The sequence below is a fragment of the Eurosta solidaginis genome, chromosome 1 (assembly GCF_040869045.1).
Source record: "Eurosta solidaginis isolate ZX-2024a chromosome 1, ASM4086904v1, whole genome shotgun sequence".
NCBI classification, from domain to species: Eukaryota; Metazoa; Arthropoda; class Insecta; order Diptera; family Tephritidae; genus Eurosta; species Eurosta solidaginis.
Window position 1 is genome coordinate 375,789,497 of NC_090319.1, and position 23,609 is coordinate 375,813,105.

Sequence of the window (23,609 nt, forward strand, 5' to 3'; positions counted from 1 at the left end):
GAATGGGACTGGAATAAAATACATACCACCCTCTGGGACTGGCAATAAGAGATGAAGAAGAAGGAGAAAAACTTGAGAGAAGAGAAAAGTGAGAAGACTGAGCAAGAGATAGAATGAGACGAAGATGGAGATGAAGCGAAAAATAAGGAGGGAGGAGTGAATAAAAAGACTAGGAAAAAGTGTAGAGGGGTAGGGTAGAGTTAGGCGGAAAAAGCTTATTAAAATGTATGCAGATAGGCCAAATTTAGGGCAGAGCAGCGTCTGCCGGGTCTGCTAGTAATTTTAATAAAACAATGTAATAATAAAAATGTAAATAAATGTTGTGTTTAAAGACACAGAGTGAAAATTTCTGAAAGTGATCACCGAAAAACTTCATAATTTATTTTTGATCAACAAAGATATTATTTGATAGCTATCGATAATACAAACAAACGCTCGTATTCGATTTTTCCAAAAAATACTGTATCCTTAATTATCGCCATTTGAATTTTCTTTGTCCTTTTTCTTTTAAAGTTGAATAGCAGCCGATTGGCTCCTCCGATTTTGACAATTCAAACACCAATTTGTTTGTAATTAAAAACTCTTTTAGAGCACATTTTTTATTTCTGTGAAATAAATTTATATTTTTAAAATTCTTGCAAAAACCGGGGAAAAAAAATTGTTGTTGGGCACATTTTTGCACGCAAGGAAAACCACGTACGCAAAATTTTACTCTCTATGATATTCCGTTGAGAAAAAAATGGCCCGCAGTATTGATGCTAGATATTTTCATTTGCACACCTTGGAGTTGAAGATTTTCCATACAAAATTTTATTTTTCAAATACTTTATTTAGGTATTGAACATTTGAATATTTGTTTTCTTTGGATATTTAATTTTTGTTCTGTAAAGAAATAAAAAATTTGCTTTTAAAGAGTTTTTAATTACAAGCAAAATGGTGTTTGAATTGTCAAAATCGGTGAAGCCTATAGGCTGCTACTCAGCTTCAAAAGAAAGAGAACAAAAAACTCAAATGGCAATTATTAAGGACACAGTTTTTGTTGGAAAAATCGAAGATGAGCAATTTTTTGTATTTTCGACAGCTATCAAATAATACTTCTGTTGCTCAAAAATAAATTATCACGCTTTTAGGTGATCCTTTTCAGAAATTTTCACTCAAAATGAAACACGCACTATAAAACCATCCTATGTCCCCCTGATTCGCGAATCGTTCGACGATATCTTCTGGTTTCACTTCAATGTCAGAATGTATATTCAGCAACGCCAGGCCGACCAATCTTTCCTGAAGCACAGTCGTTCTGAGCCACGTTTGCAACCGACGTAATATTGAAAAAGACCTTTCGGCGCTTGCTTTCGTGACACACATCGTACATAAAAATAGGGGTAGATCCGCGCCAGTTACGTATAATTCCGCTACTCTACCAAATACGGTTAATAGCTCGCCGAGTTATATAAGTGCAGAGTCAGCAGGGGAGGATATTGACCAATTCATTTTAAAAATCACAAATCAACAATAGTATTAATATCCGGTCGAAATTAAAGTTGCAAACTGGCAATTCTGGGAATTCTGCTATTTAGCAAAATATTAAGTACACAGCTAGTTAATTCTACTTAGTAAGCAATAATATCATTCAGTTAGCAATAAGTATTAATATTATTATCAGCAAATTGTAAGTTTCATTATTGATGGTAATAAAGTGAAAGTTGAGTTTGATTCAGAGTTACACCCTAGTCAGTCGTGTTGACTTTCTTAGCGTATTCTGCCTTTGGTTTATATCTTCCTTTTTAAAAAGCCCCTCCGCGACTTAAGCAACGAATCTGGCGCAGTCGAAAGTCCTTTTAAAATAAAAAGGATCGGTTACGGAAAACGTTCCCCTTAAAATATATAATACTAATTAACACCCGTATACAATCCTGCGATTCCGTAGTCAACTCAGGAGTTGGCCGGACCCTCTAGGATATAAAATAAATAAAAACAAATAAAAATTGTTATCAGCAACAAAAAGTGGCAGTGCAGTGATCACAATAAACTTATAGAACACCACCCACAAAATATTGAAATAAGTGGCAGTGAAGTGAACGCAACAGGATTGCAGTGCACCACCCACTAATAGCGGACATAAATAAAAAGTGATAGTGCAAAAAAAAAAACAAAAATAGGCACAGCAAGGCAAAGGGAACACGACTTAAGAAGGGCAATGGCTCAGGATCCAGCTCAACTAATAGATGTAAACCTGGTGGAAGAGCTCGCCAGGCGAGAACAGCAAATAGAACAGCTTAGAAATGCCTATATTGAGTTGCAACAAACACACCAACAACAACGGCAAACTCAAAGACAGACAGCGGACCAACACCGAATTGATAGACTATTTAAAAGCATCAACCAACTTCCTATATTCGCTGGCCAAGGCGATGTAACAGTGAATTCATTCTTCTGCAGTACGGAATATTTACTATCAACAATCAACGATGAAGAACTGAAGAAGGAGGCAGTAATGACAATTTTTTATAAAACTTTTCAAGGCGAAGCAAAAAATATCATCATTAACATACCTCAACCGGACAACTGGGGGATGATAAAGGACACATTAAATATGAGGTTCAAACCTGACACGGAGCCGCATAATATATACCGGAAAGTAACTAACCTGCGGGTAAATACGGTGAGTGAACTAGCGGTAGAATTACAAAATATAAAATATAAGGCAGATGAATTGATTGTGTATTATAAAGGAGGACAGGGTATCGACCTCACCAATATCGAAAGTTTGTTAGTAAATGCGTCAAAAGAGATGACACAGGGTACCTTGTTAGATAAAATATACGAGTGTACACAATTAGGGGAGATAATAAAAATTATGAACCATAGAAGATTTGAGGATACATGCATACGACCAGAATACAGGAAAATAAATAGAAGAGATGAAAGGTCAAGCTACAGGGAATGGACAAGGAAGAATCTAAACACAGACCGATACGACTACCAAAAACCTCAATATACTACTGATAAAAATACAGGATATCACGACAAAACTTCAGGACAAGTAAGACAGAATTTTAATCAAAATACTTATCACAGGCAAGTTAGCTCAGTGCAAAACAGGCCACCCCACCAATATTCAAACCAAAATAAAGATAACATGTCTTACCAAAGAAGGCCTTCAAATAATCCCCAAATCTCGGGAAATTCAGGACAACTTCACAGGTCCCCAAAGGTAGGAAACCCTAGGCCAAATTCCGGCCAAAATCGCTGGAATTAACCTAGGCAAGACCGAGAGGAACCGATGGAAGCTGACAATATAAATAAAGAAAAACAAGAAGATTTCGTTGAATTAAATTCATGCGAATGTTGCAGAAATCAGGACAATAAAAACCTAGTTAAAGATGAAGAGCGAAATTTTTTCGAGGGACCAGCTCGGACTGTCTTCCCACCATAACTTTAACGTTTAAAAAGAAAAAATTTAAAGCTCTCATAGATACTGGAGCAAGCATAGGCTTAATTGACAGTAGTATAAACGATTTCAAAAGAATTTTATTAAAAAAAAAGCTATTACATTTAGCACAATAACTAAAAGCGATGTTATTAAATATGAGGTGCTTACAAATGCACCTAAAGAATTCAATCTTCCACATTATGCAGAAATAAGATGGAAATTGACTCAGCTAAGAGGTCGAAAGTATAGTTTCATTATAAGCATTCACTTACTTAACTGTTTTAACACAACAATAAATTTGGTGGATGGTTGTATAATGCTAAATAAAAGAACTACCTATTTTGAGAGTAATCCGTATACCAATTTAGAAATTCATGCATTAGAAGCAAAGAATTCGATTGGGGTAGAATTAATATGAATCATCTTAACAATGAAGAAAAAGAAGAAGTAGTAAAAATCGTAAAAAGATTAAAAATTTATTTTTTAAAGGAGATCAATTAACCAACACTACGAAGGTACTACGCGAAATCAGGACAACGACAAATGAGCAAATAAGCAGTAAGTTATATAGATACACTCCGCAACATGAAGTAGAAGTACGAAAGCAAATAAAGGAAATGGAAGACCAAGGGATTATTAGGAAAAGTCGCTCCCGATATTCCAGTCCTTTAATTGTAGTACCAAAAAAAATCGACAACTCGGGAGAAAGGAAATATAGAATTGTGACAGATTACAGAAAACTGAACAAAGTAACAATAGATGACAAATTTCCTCTTCCTAATATTAATTCAATTTTGGACAACCTGGGTAAAGCACAATACTTTACAACATTAGATCTAGCCAAAGGTTATCACCAAATCTTCATAAGGGCACAAGATAGAGAGAAAACAGCGTTTGCAACACCTCACGGGTTGTATGAATTTATTAGAATGTCGTTTGGATTGAAAAATGCCTCGGCAACATTTCAACGTCTAATGAATGAAACTCTAAGAGACTTCATCAATAAAACATGTGTGGTGTACTTAGATGACATTTTGATATTTAGTACATCCCTTCAGGAGTATGTAAGGACAATAACAGAAATTTTTAAGGTGCTAGAAAGAGCAAATTTAAAGGTTCAAATGGACAAATGCAATTTCATGAAAAAAGAAACTGAATTTTTGGGGCACATTTTAACAGAAAATGGCTTAAAACCAAATCCGGATAAAATAAAGGTAATAGAATCGTTACAGTTACCTAAAACGGAGAAACAATAATTAAGTTGATAAAATGGAAAGTATGAAAGAAATTGATAAATGTAGGGATTTACCAATAGTCAAGGATATGAAAATTGATTCGGAAACGATAAATAACCTAAAAGATGAGACAATGGCTACAATGCATTCAGCGGAAGAAAATCTTCAAGATAATTTTTTTATCAAAAAAGAAATTGTAAACAAATATAAAACACAAATTATTTTAACTAATAACAAGATCGAAGAAATGAAACAGTTACATGGAAAAAGAATAATTTTTATAGCGGAAAGCGATTTTAATACAATGTGAGAAAAGTATATCACCAAAGGATCAGTTGGAATATACTCAGAGCTTACCGATACGAAATATAACATTGCCAACAGAAGTTAAGGGAAATGTTTTCAGATGACAATCAATTAAAATTCTATAAATGTACAATGAGGGCGAGGGACATTGAAACGGAGGTAGAGGCAGTGAAACAGATATCACTGTACCACGTAAAAGAGAGTATGCATTCAGACATCCAGGAGACATATAATAAAATTAAAGAAAAAATTTATTTTCCAAAGTTAATGGAATTGGTACAAATAGTCATTAACCAATGTGACATTTGTAAAGAAGTTAAGTATGATCGAAATCCCATAAAACGTAAATTTTTTTACACTGAAACACCACCGGATATAAATCAAGTAATACATATAGACACTTACGTTATAAAGCGGTTTCATTTTCTAACAATAATAGACAAATTCTCCAAATTTGGAGCAGTATATGCCTTAACAGATAGAAATCACATTACAATAATTGAACAGTTAGAAAATCATTTTTCGAAAATAGGCAAACCAGAGAAAATAATCGCGGATAATGAATTCAAAACAGTACGTTTGAAGGAATTTTTAGATCAAGAAGGAATCGAACTACACCTGACGAAACCTAATACCCACACAGGAAATGCAGATATTGAAAGAATGCACAACTCTGTGGCTGAGATATTTAGGATAATATATTATTTGAGCAAGAAATTACCAATCAATCAAATTATGCAAAAAGCAATAAGAACTTATAATGAAAGATATGATTCAACAATAAAAGGTATCCCGGTAGAAGTACAAAATGGCAAGATTAGTAAAGAAAAAGTTAGACAAAATATGGAGTTATCTAAGGGAAAATTTATCCATAAACTTAACAAGAAACGAGAAAGCTACGTAGAAACTAGGAGAAGAGGCTTTATAAAAAATTATAAAGCATTAAGGCACAAGGAACAACCAAAATATAAGAAGAAAAGTCTCAAGGGTATTCATCCATGTAATATTAAAAGACCTCTTAAATTTACAGATAATAATGATATTAATATTGATAATACAATGGACGTCTAAATCCAATTGTGAGATCATCGTGACTAAAATTAAGGATCAGTCAGGATTTATAGACATTCAATTTAAGACGCAAGAAACCATGAAAGACACTGAAATTATCTTACACATGATTAATATAACCAGGATAGAAGACTTTTAAACAAAATGACGGACAACGTAGTATCAACGAAAGCAAAATACAAAGACCTCTTATTACTCGAAATAGCAGACACAAGGAGCAAATTACTAACGCTAAGACCGAAAAAACAAACGACACAAACGAGGGCTGATAAATGCAGGCGGTACCTTATCAAAATGGATATTTGGTACGATGGGCGACGAGGATAGACAGGATATAAAAAATCACCTCTTACAAACAGGAGAAAAAATTAATAAACAGGTCCTTATAAACGATTATTTTAGCAGCACCCTAGAACAGATTAACGAGATTATAAATAACGATAAAATTAAAATAGAAAAAGGACTCAACCTTATACAAAAATCACTTGATGAGGAATATGAAAGAAGTTTATATTTAGAGCAATTAACAAAAATTCAACTGCTGAAAACTAGAATAGAACAGATACTCGATACCGTAGTGGCAGCCAAGTACAAGATAATACACCCTAATATCTTAACAAGTAATGAAATAATGAAGTATGATATTGACTACTATAAGCTAAAATACCTACAATTTGGAACAGCATTTTTTAATAATACATTTCTAATACTTAGTATAAAAATACCTGTAACTTTTGTAAATGTTCCAAGTTAGATACATTATACCAATACCAAACGATTCCTATCATGAGATTGACTACGAAATCGAAGAAATTTTTGAATACAACAACAAAACGTATAAATTTGAAGAAAATAAACAGCTAGGAAAATTAAAGCCAAGCACACATTGTATTTTAAACTCAAATTGCCAATTTACTAAAAACAAAGAGCTTGAAATAATAGAAATTGATATAGATACAATTCTTATTAAGAATGCCCGAAACTTATTAATAAATCAAACTTGTACAGAAAATACAGTTATTCTAGTAGAAAATAATTTGTTACAATATCAAAGAGTATATATTTGTTAAGAGGCGTCACTCGATACTTTTGTTGTTGCCAAAGCAACCCTGTCATGTCGAATGTGATTCTCAAGGAAGTTTTGTTTAGTTTTCTTTAACTGCATCCTATATATTTATGCGGTGAAGTGACTTTGCATAATTACGATTTTTGGAAAGAGAATTATTTAATTAATTTAATACAATCAATAAAATAAACATAAATACCCCACGAAAATGTATAGAAGGCGTTTTTATAAATACATCTGACAAAAAAGACCAACGACTACCTTGAGAAAACATCGAGTAATTTGCTTTGGCAACAACAAAAGTATCGAGTGACGCCTCTTAACAAATATATACTCTTTGACAATATACGAACTGTTCACTAAAAATAAATGATTGTTATTCAAATTATATATAAATTATATATTTCAATTATTTCAAATTCAAAAGAAAATATTGAAGAAAAAACGTTACACATTCAAAATGAAATGATACGCAATTTTACGGAAAAAATAACTTTAACGGATGTCATTAAACTTAATAAAATAAATATACAGAGTGTTTAAGCGACTTAAACTATGACTTTTTTCTTTCGTTTGTTTCATTAGCCATTGAGTGTGCTTGTAATTCTCAACTTGTTAGTGAAATATTCTAAAGATATAGTTTTAGTTTTTAATTTAAAATTGAGGTTCTTCAAATAGAAGATGAGGTGGCTCATTAGAGCGAAATCTCAGAGCCCCCGTGCTCGCCCCCAATGAATAAATACAAGAGGTTCTTCGAGTAGAAGATGGGGTGCCAATACGTCAGAGCCCAGTGCTCGCCTCCATATCACATTTTTTAAGGGTTCTTCAAATAGAAGATGAGGTGGCTCATTAGAGCGAAACCTCAGAGCCCCCAGTGCTCGCCCCCAATGAATAAATACAAGGGGTTTTTCAAAGCAAAACAAGGTGGCTCATCCCGCAGCCAATACCTTGGAGCCCCCAGTGCTCGCCCCCAATGAATAAATACAAGGTGTAACAGGTACATAGTGACCTCTCTCTAAATAAATTTAAAAATAACAAACAAATACATTAAAATAAAGATATCATAAATAAGGTGTACCGATGCTTTGCATCGTCCCGTATTTTAAATACACCATAAACAAAGTAAAATAACATACAGTCCATTAAAATAGTAATTTATAAAATAAAAAAGATAATAAATTTAAAAATCGCTTGCTTGCAGTGGGCTTTGAACCCGCAATCCCAAACGTGTGATTCGGGTACGCCATCCACAGTGCCACGACTCATACGCCTACAAGCGCATCAAATTACTCCCTTATAACTCACACTAAACTGCTCGCCCTCAACTGCCCCATGCTTATCTACAGAGTATTGTAAGCTTGTATAACCATAGCAAAGTTTCATATGTATGCATCGTAAGCATAATTATTATAATAATAATGGTTGTAATATTTTCAATTTTTAAACATAATAAAGTAATTATAAAATTAAATAGTAGAATTCAGGAGAATTCCAATCTAAAAGGGAGGGTGGTTACGTATAATTCCGCTACTCTACCAAATAAGGTCAATAGTTCGCCAAGTTATATAAGTACAGAGTCAGCAGCAGGCGATATTGACCAATTCATTTTAAAAATCACAAATCAACAATAGTATTAATATCCGGTCTAAATTAAAGTTGCAAACTGGCAATTCTGGGAATTCTGCTATTTAACAAAATATTAAGTACACAGCTAGCTAATTCTACTTAGTAAGCAATAATATCATTCAGTTAGCAATAAGTATTAATATTATTATCAGCACATTGTAAGTTTTATTATTGATGGTAATAAAGTGAAAGTTCAGTTTGATTCAGAGTTACACCCTAGTCAGTCGTGTTGATTTTCTTAGCGTATTCTGCCTTTGGTTTATATCTTCCATTTTAAAAAGCCCCTCCGCGACTTAAAGTGTGAATTTAACTTCCTTAACTCTAACGCCATAGTCGTAACCATACCCATATCCATAACCATTTCCATAGTGATCGATTAATGGTGCCTTAACCTAAAAGTTGTGAAAATTTCTTAAAAATTACGAAAACGCAAAAAATTAAAAACATATTCCATATTCTCTTAGTCATAACGTATCCAAAACAATAAATAAAATCTACAAAATGTTATTAAATTCACCAACTCAAATATTTTTAGGTTATGGATATGGCGAGAAACCAAAAACCAATTAGTTGGCTATGGTATGGTTATGGCGTCAGCGTTATGGTATGGCACCATTAATCGATTACATTCATTTCCCTAAGGTAGGTTCGATCAGCTGTTTTATCTGGTTATGGCTTTATGGTTATAAGTCACCATTAATTTGCCCTTCAGCAACGAATCTCGCCTGAGTCTATAAGTATATCTAGATGCACTTTCGTATATATGCTTGTCTATATATTCACATTAACGTCATTTTCTATTTCTTTTCACGCTTTAATTGTGATACATATCACCACAAATTGGATTGCTGCCACAGTCAATTTTGATCATTTTCAAATACTGCGTGCAATTGGGAAAGGAAGTTTTGGGAAGGTAAGTAAACTCAATTGATTTTTTTTTTAACATATTAGCAAAGAGTGTAGATTTTTAAAATCTTTGGTTACACACATTTGGCAGTCCATATAAAGTTTAAGGGTACATGTATGTATATACATTAGAGCGGGTCAAATTTTATATATGGATTTTTTCATCAGATGTATAGCAAAAACGTAATCTAAAGGTGATTCTAAGAAAAATTGCTGAAGACACCATAGCTCTAAGTCCGATTTCGAGTCCGCGACTTTTGCAAATACACATTAAGTAAATTACGTGGTAGGTATCGTGTTCAACGAATAAACCCAAATTAACATCCCTGCAAAAATCGCGAATACTCCTAGCATGCATGGAGTACTCGCTATGGACCAAGCGAGTGCTCCAAAATTAACCACAATTCATACAAAAAATATGGTCCAATTAACATTGCGATATCCTAGGACTGGACCATATACTCCAACTCCGCTTTACATCAGAGTAATCCATGGAGTACCCACAGTTCAATAAACATCGTGTAGTGATCACAATCGTTAAAAACGAGCAATGATCGGCTTACAATATGTTCGTGTAGAAACATGAGTTGGTCCATTGCTGCGTTACAGTGGAGTATAATGGTAAGTACTCCAGTGGACCACATGATCAAACGATTTTTGCAGGGATATCCAAGTAATTCAGCATTAGATTTTAAAAAATGATAACATAACTTTACTTTTATTTTGAAAAATACGTAACAATGGTCAATTCTAAGTAAAAAAAATAATTTTTTAAATAAATTACATTAAAATTTTAAAAATTTTGTTTTTTGCTTATTACTTGAAGATATGTTTTTTTTTTTTTTTTGAAAATTTGTTTCTACTAAAGCGAATTCGAAAATAGAAAAACTGTCTGAATGAAAGTTGTTGGAAATGTTCTGAACTTATTTCAGGTGTAAGTAAAAAAAAACTTCCCTAAGAAATTTGTTAAAAATGATAATATAATAGTTAAAAGTTTATTTTAGGCTAATTTCTCATAATTTAAGTCTAATATCTCTGCTAAAATTCAAGAACACTATACATATTAACACAGATTCTAAAATGTACGTAGAATACCTTTAAAGTAAGCCCAATATATTTTTCCTATAATTCTAGCAGAAGCTATGAAGATTTTTTGGCCAAACCCTACATTCATATGGCAAAATATCTATTTTGCAAAAATCGGACTTAGAGCCATGATGTATTCAACAATTTTTCTTATCATTTTATTCGCAGCTTTGTGAGCATGTGAATATGTATTATACCAAAACCCTGCCAAAATAGTTGGATCATGTGGTCCACTGGAGTACTTACCATTATACTCCACTGTAATGCAGCAATGGACCAACTCATATTTCTACACGAACATATTGTAAGCCGATCATTGCTCGTTTTTTTTATTTATTTAATCACTACACGATGTTTATTGGACTGTGGGTACTCCATGGATTACTCTGACGTAATGCGGAGTTGGAGTATATGGTCCAGTCGTAGGACATCACAGTGTTAATTTGACCATATTTTTTGTATAAACTGTGGTTAATTTTGGAGCACTCGCTTGGTCCATAGCGAGTACTCCATACATGCATGCATGGAGTACTCACGATTTTTGCAGGGAATTAGCAAAACTTTTTGAAGCATTACTCGCTTTTTTCTTTTAAATAATATCAACTATAAGAACAGTTGATATTTAGCTTTTTATACCAATTGTCACTCACTCTGAGTCAGAATATGGTTGTAAATCAGTGATGCCATATTCAGGAAGGGGTTAATGGGAACGGAAATTTCTCCTGAATTCCGCAGTAATCGAAAGCTGTGGAGGTGCTGGTCCACGAAGCAATTTGAGATTTAAACAAATCGCGTAGAGAAAGTTATTTTGGCTAAAGTACAATCTTTAAATATTAATAGTAAATGCGGTACCCACATTATAAGAAAACGCTCGAAGTAATTTTGACATTTTCTTGATCTCTCTGTCATCTATGGGCGTCACTTCCCTGCAACACACGAAAATCAAATTCGTAAAAGTAAGAATAAAGGTAATGGCTTGAGAGAAATTAGTAAAAACGGTTTACATTAAGAGTAAGGATAATAGTAGGATAAGATTAAGAGTAATAGTGATATTTAGACTTGGATACGAGGAAGAGTCAGAGGAAAAACGTGAAGATTTGCGGAAGACTGAAAGGGATAGGGAAATTTAATGGGCCGATTAAGGTAAACTAGAAAATTCATAAATAAAAAAATGTAAGGCGCGATAACCTCCGAAGAGATCTAGGGCCGAGCTTCTCTTCCAATTTGCGTCGTGCTCCTCTTGATTTTCCCTACAAATTGGCCGGACGGGACCTACATGTTTTATGCCGACTCCGAACGGCATCTGCAAGGCAGATGAGTTTTCACTGAGAGCTTTTCATGGCAGAAATACACCCGGAGCGCTTGCCAAACACTGCCGAGGGGCGACCCCGCTTAGAAAAATTTTCTTCTAATTGAAAAACCTTATTTCTAAAATTTTTTTGTTGCTTTGCCCGGGGTGCGAAGCCAGGGCATACGGTGTGATAGGCGGAGCACGCTACCATCACACCACGGTGGCCGCCGAAAATTCATAGTGGAGAGGAAATAAGGGAGGATGAAAAGAGAGGCAGTTGGTGAGATATAGAAAGTCGGAACCATGTCTGTCGAGTTTGATCATGTTTGTCTTAACGTTTCCAGGGTCAGCCAGAGCTGTTAAAAATAAAGTTTTAATAGGCCACATATTTCTTTTTTGCCATTAATGAATTTCTATAAGCTCTGATTTTTTTAAGCATCGTTGCTGTAAAACTTCTGCCACTTTATATTTTCACGCCAGCCACCTACCTCTGAACGCTTCGTTTACATAGATAAATGTTGTGTCTCGGAACCGTGTGCCAACGATCACTAGCGATCGTATTACAAGCCTCCCAGATACTCTTCCGCGATTGATATTGTTCCAGTACGTCAATCATCTCATTGACGTCAAAAGTCTGTTTCCGTTGCGTTGACTAAAACTTTTCCCATATCCACTCAGGAAAATAAAATAAAACTTGCCACAAAACAAAATAGAGACCACAGGCGTTATTTTCTTGCACTTTACTTCCTATTTTAGAAAGGTATTAATGTTGCATTTTTTATGATGCTGAAAAATAAATGCTGCAGATAAGTCAAGAAGCAACACTCAGAATTTTGAGGGCAAGTATTGTCAAATGCGACTCCATTTTGTAATAATGACTACACCTGTCTGGCTTTATTGCGTCATATGGATACTACTTGACAAACGAAATTTTATTTGAGTATTTCTGAAACATTTTTTCTATGGAATCTTCCAGGTGTTGTTATCCCAACAGCCGATTGCTTCTTCTAGATTATTTTACATACAACGGCTTGGTACAACAATATATCAGCTAACCGAAATCAATGAAAATTTTCTATTGACTTATATATGCCATCAACTTGTATGGAATAACCTCGAGAATTTTTTATTTCTTGCCAGGCCCGAATTAACCCTCAACGGGGCCCCAGGCAACCATCAATTTGGGGCCCTGTTTTTCACGTCCGCTCCCTTCTTTTTCGATTAAAAAATACAAACTTATATCTTTTATAAAAATTGTATTGTCACAATGTAATAATATCAATAAAATTACTATCTACATTTTAAACATGCCGTTTTCTACATTTGTTTTCGGCAAATTCATCAATTATATCATCAATATCGAGTTTGTTCAATAAATCTGACTCAATGCAAAGTATACCTAACATCTAAAGCCCCTCTTGTCGCGTTGTAGCTCTTTCCATTGTGAATGATGACAAAGTGTGATCTCTTATCTGTAAACTGCCTGACAGGCTGTTCAATATGGCTACTTTTCAGCGTTTTGACAGGCTGTTCAATATGGCGGCACCTATCTTCAGCGGGTGATAGAAAGAGATACAGAATGAGACAGCGATAGTCAAATACGAATCAGGTGATCCAATCAATCACTTTGGAATTTTGACGTTTATGCAGAAGAGATCACACTTTGTCATCATTCACAATGGCTCTTTCAGCAGCTTTGATTCTTTTTACTTGCGAGAAGGATCGTTCGGCAGAACAATTTGTGATCATTAATGTTAAAAGTCCGAAGAGCTATTTCTGTGTTAGAAAATACATCGGCTAATTGAACTTCCATTAGAATCTTATACAAATGACTATGACGTTTTTGTGCATCAGTGTATCTGGAGTTCACGTAACTTTGGAATTGTTTCATTCAATAAAAAATTCTTCCAAATATTTAGAATGAAAATGAACTAAGTTATTTATAGCATTAGAGATTATCGATGATTTCAATAAAACCTTTTGTCCTAAAATCATCGCGAGGCGTTTCCATCATTAGGTTGTTTTTTTCTACGACGAGTACGTTTTACGATTTCTGTATAACCTACACCAGGTAATAGTTGTTATGTTTTTTCCTTGAAATCATTGAACCATTGTAAATTTTACCAAGTAGCGCAACTAACAGCTGATCGGTGAAAATTCGCACATTCACACGCACAGTTCTCGACTCAGTTTCAAAAAAAAACTTTAGATTATTTAATTCAAATTTTAAAGTGAGATAATCCTTACAAATTTATGTATACAGAATATATATGGCATTTTTGTTGTTATTAAAACGATAGTTTTATTTATATTAAATCTTTTATCATTTTTTTTTTTTTAACTTTGATAAATCTCCGAACACCATTCCTTCATTATGTGACATTCGACTGCCTAGTCCACTGCCTTCCACTCTATTCGCAACATAACCTCTACTTAAGCTGCCAAACTATATAGTAAACAATGCATTGAACGGAATGAAACTAAACTCTCTTCTAATGATCCGAACAAAACAGCACACGGTTGCAAATCTGGGTTTCACTTTACAATGACTTAAGGCTGCATTACTGATACTTAGCATAGACTTGACTTGACTTGGCGTAAACTTGGCAACTTAGCCACAATTATACTCCAATTAGCGCATACAATCTGGCATCATAATCAATAAATGTCAATTTGTATGACAAAATGTCAAAATGAAATGGAAACAAACAAATAACATCGCAAAATATTGTAACGAATTTGCTGCAAATTCCTCTTATTTGCCCTTTTGCTAGGTTCGTATCGCTAAACTGTTGAATAAATAACTCCAATATTGAATAATGGAAAAATGGCCTTTATTAAAATACTTCACAATAACACTCAAACTGTGTAACGAATAGCTTAATAACCAAACTGATAGCTCAAATGAAACTCCACTATTCAAAATAATACTGCTATTGCTCGCTAGATATCGTCTTAGTCGTAACTGCTTGACAACTCAAATCAAACTCAAACTCCTCGCCTTTACTGTCACGCCTTTTATACTTTTTGATTTCTAATTGCATACTTCTAGGCTTTTCCATTCCAGAACTTACTATTTCGGGTACAAAATCGCCAGCCACAACTACGTGCACAAATTATTGCCCTCTCTTGTGACAACTCAGATAAGATATATGCATGTGTTTGTGCATTAGTGTTGGGAACTATCGAATGAAAACTATCGAGTTATTCGATAGTTCACTAATTTTCATTCATTCGATAGTCGTTTGAAATTCGTTCATTACTATTTTTTCGAATTACTAGTTTTAGGTATGAATGATTCGTTCACTACTATTTTTTCGAGTTACTAGTTTTAGGTATGAATGATTCGTTCATTACTATTTTTTCGAATTACTAGTTTTAGGTATGAATGATTCGTTCATTACTATTTTTTCGAATTACTAGTTTTAGGTATGAACGATTCGTTCATTACTATTTTATCGAACTACTAGTTTTTGATGTGAATGATTCGCTCAATACTTTTTCTTCGAATCGTTCGTTCTATTTAAATTTTTGCTGTGCATATATCAGTGTTAAAAAGATATTAAAATAAATTTAGCATACGTCAACCTAATCGACAAACGTTTTAAGCGTGGTAATTATTAAATATTTTTAACTGAGGAAGTGATTTTAACGATTTAATTTGTGTAGATATTTTAAATGCGGCCTGGATTGAAGAGATCTTCCGTTTGGGAGTTTTTTTTACCAAAAATGGCAATGAAGTTAAATGCCATATATGCAAAAGAATTTTTAAATTTTCTGGCAACACATCAAATTTAAATGACCATCTACGCCGTAAGCACCCGTCTTTCTCAGAACATAGGAATCTAACTTCAGGAGAAATAGCGCCAGTAATTTCAGAAGAGGAACGTAGTTCCACTCCTCTTTCGTCAACTACTGCAGGGAGTGCAGCGCGCAGTTCGTTAACAGTACCTACCGAAGACATTTCCAATAGTGGATGTTTGAGAAGGACTGTTCAAACAAAATTATTTGTTACCAGCACACGTTCTGAGCTCTCAGAGCAAGAAAAAAATAATATTGATGAATCTCTTTTAAAGATGATTACAAAAGACTTGCAGCCGCTTTCCATCGTTGACAATGTAGGATTTGTAGAATATACAAAAAAGCTTCAGCCATTATATTCCTTGCCAAACAGAAAAGTTTTATCAAATACAATGCTACCTTTTAAATACAATGAAGTAAGAAAGAAACTGCATGACTTGCTCAACATTGTAACACATATTTCAGTTACAACTGATATGTGGACTTCTGATAGTCAAAAATCTTTTTTGTCAGTTACTAGTCATTTCGTTCGGGATAACAAAATGATTTCTGCAGTTTTATCAACAAAGGAAATTTTAGGAAATCATACCTCCCAAAATATAGCTACAGAATTGAAGTTAATATTTGATGAGTGGTCCGTTTTTGACAAAATAGTTACTGTAGTAAGTGATAACGGAGCTAATATTAAAAAGGCTATAATTGAAATGCTACAGAAGCACCACCACCCATGTGTAGCGCATACATTAAATTTATGTGTAATTGATGCCATCAAAGCTGTTCCACAAGTTGCTGTGCTGATAAACAAGTGTCGTGCCATAGTCACTTACTTTAACCATAGTTCTCAAGCGACGGAAAAATTAAAAAATATGCAAAAGCAAATGGGCGTTACTGAACTGAGGTTAAAACAAGATGTCCCTACCCGGTGGAATTCCACCCTTATAATGATGGAGCGCATATGCTTGGTAAAAGAACCACTCTCTGCCATAATAACTTCTTTACCAAATGCTCCTGATTTCCTCAATTCATCAGAATGGGAAACATTGTTGGACTACACTAATATTTTCAAGCCCGTAGAGGCCATGACAATCGAATTGTCAGGAGAAAATTATCCCACGATGTCACTGGTAGTGCCCCTAATCAGAGGTCTTCAATACGCAGTACGAAATCGCAAAATGAAAACTGTAGAGGGAGAAAGTTTGAAGAGCAGATTGTTAGAGGTGGTTTGGAGACGATTAGGGCAGTTGGAGTCTGACAAAATGTGCGCCAAATCAACATTCCTAGATCCCAGGTTTAAAAAAATTGCGTTCGGTAATGAAATTAATGCAAATAATACAACAAAATGGCTAGTGGAAGAAGTAACTTCCCTAATACGGCAACAAAACACAAGTGTTTCTACCAACACCCCAAGAGAAGTATCGGTCGATAAAAGCGAAGTATCTCTCTGGGACCTTCTCGATGAAAAAGTTGCTGAAGCAAAAACAATTTGTAAAAACGCGCCCAATGTGAATGCAAATATTCAGTTGGAGCAATATCTAAGGCAAAATTTTGTTGATCGCTCAAATAATCCCCTAGACTATTGGAATCGTAGCCAGTCAACATTTCCGGAACTATATATTCTTTCGAAAAAATATTTATGTATACCCGCAACATCGGTTCCGTCAGAACGAGTTTTCTCGAAAGCAGGGCAAATAATTAACGACAGGAGAAACCGACTTAAAGGAGATAAACTAGATATGATAATATTTTTGAACAGCAATTTAAACATTGAAGGTATTTTTCATGTCAACTCGATGTACATACTTGTATTATTTACTTTAAAATCAATTTTTTTAGGGCTTTAATAACACAATCAGTTGCCATCTCTGCGGCGAAAATTTAATATAGACCCTCATGCACTATCCGATTTTGGCTAGAACAACTATAGCGACTTTTAGTATTTAAATGCTTGAAATATTTGTTTTATGTTTCTTTTATAAGTGAAATTTAATGTGCAATTTTTATATTAATTAAATGTGACCTGAATTTTGAAAAAAAAAAAAAAAACAGTAGCTTATGTATAAGTTAAGGCAATCAATAATGCCTCTGAAACATATTTGAATAATACAGATAAAAATCCATTTTAAGTAACCTTCTTTCCTGTTGTTGTTGTTGTTGTAGAGGCATAAAATCTCCCCACAGGTTTGGGGGAGATCAAAAAACTCTGTGGGTTGCGAACCAAGGTCATTTGCATATCATTCATGCGCTTTGCATAACATGTAACAAAGGCATTTAAATTGAATATTTTCATTATTTACTTCAAACACAATTTACACCATTTTAGTCATATTTAACGTTTTTGTTACGTTCCAATGTAGCGTGATCCAAATACGGATAGAAATTTAACATACAAATGCAACAACAAATGAACAAATCCATATGGTTCACATTGTTGTCGCATTGGCATGTTAAATCTTTAGCAGTATCTGGATCACGTTTCATTGGAACACGACGTTTTTTGTCTTATATAGGTTTGTTCTTTAGCTACCCCGAGGGGTAACTAAAACAGCTTCTGGCAAGCTAAATAACAAATCAAATGAATGAATGAATGAATGAAAAAATTCGTTCGATAGTTAAAATCATTCAGTAACTAACTATCGATAGTTGAATTCATTCGATAGTTCCCAACACTATTGTGCATTGCCGCTCCACTGCTCGTATACGTACATATGTGTAGACGCAATTATTTATTCGTTAGATACATAATAGGGGGACTCATGATAGCATATAAACTTATAAGGTGTAAAATTATATTCATTTACACACGCGGTTATATGAACGCACCTAGTAATACTCTTGATAAACTTGATTGTTTTTCAGCTGTATTATTTCCAAAAAAATTTTTTTGATTGTTATACAAATTAAAAAATACCAGGATTAAGTGAAAAATCAAAACTAAAACGCCTTTACTTGCTGATGTTGGAGATTTTTGATGAAAATGCCGTCTGTAATGTCTGCAAGGTTGCATTCCTTTGAGTTTACCGCGTTTACACAATGAAATGTGCGCGTAAATTTATACAAATTGTGTAAATGATTTTTCATACAAAATATGACAGCTCCTGCGTAAACTAGATAAATTTATACGTTTACACACTTTATAAGGCATTTATACGGTTACATGAGTCCCCCTAATGATTGAATTATTGATGTGAATGTTTGTAGTTTACAGTCTCTCGAGTACACATAGGCGTATAAGTAAATGCATCTGTGTGTGACATCTCTCTGGGCTGCCTTATATATGTGTATACTTGATTTGATTATTGACGTAAATACTGCTTAGCATGGCCTTAGTGATGGTATAGCTTAGTGATGCTAATATCCGTGACACTGCCCTCCACCTAAGTCTGATCGTCCCGATCAGACAAATCTCTCGATCTAAACGCTGCTAATCTTTCCAAATGAACCACTTTCATTTTGGTTCGTGGTTTGGTAGTGGTTTGTATGCGGTACACTACATCGTTGATCCGTTTTACAACTTTGTATGGGCCTTCCCAGTTACACTGCAATTTCGGGGACAAACCTTTTTTCGTTGTGGGTTGTATAGCAGCACCAAATCTCCTTCCTGAAACCCTTCCGAATTAATTGCTTTATCGTACCTCGCTTTCATCTTGTCACTCATAATATTTGCTCGTTGCCTTACCAGATCGTGTATCTCTCTCAGCTCTTCTTCCAAGACATCAGTGGATTTCTTGACATTCCTCTCCGCATCGGCATCTATCTCATACTTCAAATCAGCTGGCAGTCGAAGGTCATTGCCAAAAATTACCTTTGCGGGAGTTTGGCCCGTTGTGTCATGTACTGCCGATCGGTAGGCCATCAAGAATAATGATATGTGTGTATCCCAGTCCTTATGGTACTTGTCTACTACTTTCCTTAAATGCTCCTCCAATGTTCTATTGAAACGTTCCACCATACCATAGGACTGAGGATGCAATGCAGTTGTCCGTGTTTTTCGAATGCCCAACTTCTTGCATATTTCTTGGAACACAGCTGATTCAAAATTCCTGCCTTGGTCAGAATGTAACTCCATTGGTACACCATACCTTGCAACCCATTCGTTTTTAACCACTTCTGCTACTGTTTCTGCTTCTTGGTTTGGGATTGGGTATACCTCTGGCCATTTACTGAAATAATCCATAACCACCAGTACGTATTTGTTTCCGCGGTTGCTAGTAGGAAATGGACCTGCGACATCCGTGGCGATCCTTTCACAGGGTGCACCTGAAATATACTGCTTCATCTGGCCATGACTTCGGGTTTTGGGCCCTTTCGCTCTGTTGCATACCTCGCAATTGGCAATCCACTCGGTGACCGACTGACGGCAACCAACCCAATAGAATCTCTGCTCTGCACTCTACCAATGCCAACAGCTCCTCCGCGTAACGCAGTAGTTCCTCTCTGGTTTTCCAATCGAACGGCTGTAACATGCAACTACCTTTTCCTGTCCATCGACCAGTAGTGATAAAACGCCTCCTATAGCATATCCACTCGCATCTGTATCTAGAATAAATGTTGCTCCTGGAATCGGATATGCTAACATTGGGGCAGTGCACAAACGCTCCTTCAATGTTTGGAAAGCCACTTCTTTCTCCTTCTTCCATTCAAAAGCTTTATTTTTTCTTGTAAGCTCATGGAGGCTATGGGCTACGCTGGAAAAATTTGGTACAAATCGGCGGTAATATGTGCACAGCCCAAGAAAACTTCTCAATTCATGTAGGTTCTGTGGTATTGGCCAATCCTTTACAGCCTCTATCTTTTCATTCGCAGTGCAGATGCCCTCTGTTGTTACCTTGTGACCCAAATAATTTACTTCCTTTTTAAACAGCGCACACTTTTTGAGACTTAACTTCAGACCAGCGCCAGCTATTCTCTGGAAAACTTCCTCCAAGTTCTTAAGATGTTCATCAAAATGCTTGCCCAATACGATGATGTCGTCCAGGTACACCAAGCATGTTTTCCAATGTAGTCCTTTCAGTACCTGGTCCATGAGTCTCTCAAAAGTAGCTGGTGCATTACAAAGTCCAAAAGGCATCACTGTAAATTGCCAAAGACCATCACCCACACTGAAGGCTGTTTTCTCTTTATCTTCCTCCTTCACTTCAACTTGCCAGTAGCCGCTTTTCAAGTCCAGTGTGATAAACCATTTCGTACCAGATAGCGAGTCCATAGTGTCGTCAATTCTTGGCAATGGGTAGCTATACTTTTTCGTTACGTCATTCAACTTCCGGTAGTCCACGCAAAACCTCATTTTTCCATCCTTCTTTTTTACAAGTACTACCGGTGTGCTCCACGGCTCGATGACGCCGCTGTCGCTCATTTCTTGAATGATTTGACCCACAACTTCCCGCTTCGCCAGTGGAACACTACGTGGAGCTTGACGGATCGGCCTCGTATCTCCAGTGTCAATTTGGTGTTTCACAACGTTGGTGCGGCCTGGTTTAGAATCATCCTGGTCAAATATGTTCGCGTACTTTAGGAGCAGTTGGTTTGCCTTACTCTGTTATGCTTCCTCTAGCCCCTGCGTCCATGCCGTGATGTCATTTGAAAGCTCAGTATTACTAGCTGAAACGTGTTCCTGGAGCTGTTCACAGTTAATAACTACTTCAGCCTCTTGGCATCTTCCCAAAATAGCTCCTTTAGTCAGCTTGAGTGGTGACTTGAACTCATTGAGTACTCTTACCGGAATACGTCCATCTTGTTTTGTCATAGCCAGGGTTTTTCCTACAAGTATGTTTAGTGCTGATTTGTTTGCTGCTTCGACAACCCACAATTTGTTTGTCCCACAATCTCCATCAACCTTTGCCCAGATGACTGCTTCGGATTTTGGTGGTATTTGCTGACTCTCTTCCACCAACACTCGTTTACTGCTGTAGCCTCTCTCGTAGCCGAAATTAAGTGGTACATCCATGTTTTTATATCGCATCGTCTTGCTTTGCATGTCGATCTTGATGCCCTGGTCGATTAAGAAGTCCACTCCAATTATGATTTCATCAACAATTTCTGCCACTATAAAATTGTGTACTACCGTGACGTTCCCAATTGCGACTTCACATTCTACTTCTCCAATTACCTGGGTGTCCTCTCCCGTGGCTGTACGTAATCTTGCTTCAAGCAATGGTCTTATCTTTTTGTTGACTAAATCCGCTCGAATGATGGAATGAGATGCACCCGTATCTAAAGTCAGTAAACGTTCGTTTCCGTCCACATGTCCTCCAACAGTAAGATTGCTCGATCTTCTTCCAATCTGCGAGATAGAGATTATGGGGCATTCAATTGCGGGAGCCAGCTGTCGCCCCTTGCGGCTGACTCGATTTAGTTTAACGATTGAGTGGTCTTGGATATTTGCTCATCACCTTCTGCTCTGCGTTTACGATCACCCACATTGTTGGAGCTATTGGGACAGCTGCTGCAATGTCGTGCAATATGACCTGGGTTGCCGCACTTGAAACATTTATTAACTCCGGCATTTTTCCGTTGCGATCCCTTCAGTTCTTCCAAATTGTGTCTACCCAATCTGGTCTTTCCACTTCCACACGATGAGCTTTGTATGCTGGTTTACTCAATAGTGAGGCCGTTTCCTGAGTCAATGCATGTGATACCGTTTCAGCAAATGTCAGCTTTGGGTTTGCGTATGTAGCTCGCTTCGTTTCCACGTCCCGTATGCCATTTATGAAACTCTGGATTTTTACCCTCTCGGTGTATTCCACTGGTGCGTCCGCATTTGCGAGATGAGCTAACCTTTCAGCATCCGAGGCAAACTCCTGCAAAGTCTCATTCGCTCTTTGGTGACGGTTTTGCAACTCAATTTGGAATATCTGTTTCCTATGCTCGCTTCCATAACGTCGTTCTACAGCAGCCATCAATGTTTCATAACTGTTCCGTTCGTACTCTGGAATCGTCTGTAAGATTTCTGCTGCAGGCCCTTTCAATGCCACGAACAGTGCAGCAACTTTATCTCCCGCATTCCAGTTGTTCACTGCTGCGGTCTTCTCAAACTGTAGCTTGAAGACCTGGAAAGGAACAGAACCGTCAAATGATGGTGTTTTTACCTTTGGATTGCTTGCTGAAACAGCTGGGCGGTTTAGTTGTAACTGCTCCATACGACCTTTTAACGCTTCTATTTCGGCATCAATTTTGTCCTCGAGTTGTAAAATTTTTGCATCCTGCTCTTCCAGTTTCACAAAGAGCTGCGATGATACCTGTTCCGAAATTTGTGCCGACATTTCAGATATACGTACCTCTTGCGCTTCCAGTTGCCAAATATGTCTTCTGTTCTTCCAATTGTGATGTTATACGGGTTTCCTGCGATTCCAGTTGGGATACCATATATGTCTTATGTTCTTCAATCTTCGATGTTATGCGTGTCTCTTGGGATTCCATCTGTGATGACATTGTTGATGTTTGAGCAGATATTGCAGCCAAAATCATGTTCAAGTCTGTGCTCGTAACTGTCTGCGATGTTTCGTTTTTATCTTCAATTTTTGTTACTTCCTCGCCATCAAGATGAAAGTCATACTCTTCCACATCAATTCCTTCCGCTTCCATTGCCTCTCGTAGCCGTGCTTGAAGTTCCAGTTTAACGCCGCTTGTATTCAATCCACGGCTCTCCAACTCCTTCTTTAGTTGCTGGATCTTCAATTCACTGAACTTTACCATGTCCTTGTTGTCCTCTGGAATTTATTCAACAATTCCTCTTCTGACACCAATTGTAACGAATTTGCTGCAAATTCCTCTTATTTGCCCTTTTGCTAA

General features: G+C 36.0%; 1 protein-coding gene across 3 annotated transcripts in view; it reads left to right on the forward strand.

Moving 5' to 3' along the window:
* LOC137238290 (serine/threonine-protein kinase 32A) overlaps window positions 1-23,609 on the forward strand; it is a 285,449-nt gene that overhangs the window by 225,480 nt on the left and 36,360 nt on the right. For all 3 annotated transcript variants that reach the window (XM_067763112.1, XM_067763114.1, XM_067763113.1), the window contains exon 5: window positions 9,595-9,650. In XM_067763112.1, the coding sequence (XP_067619213.1) occupies window positions 9,595-9,650 (56 nt within the window). The remainder of the gene's footprint in view (window positions 1-9,594; window positions 9,651-23,609) is intronic.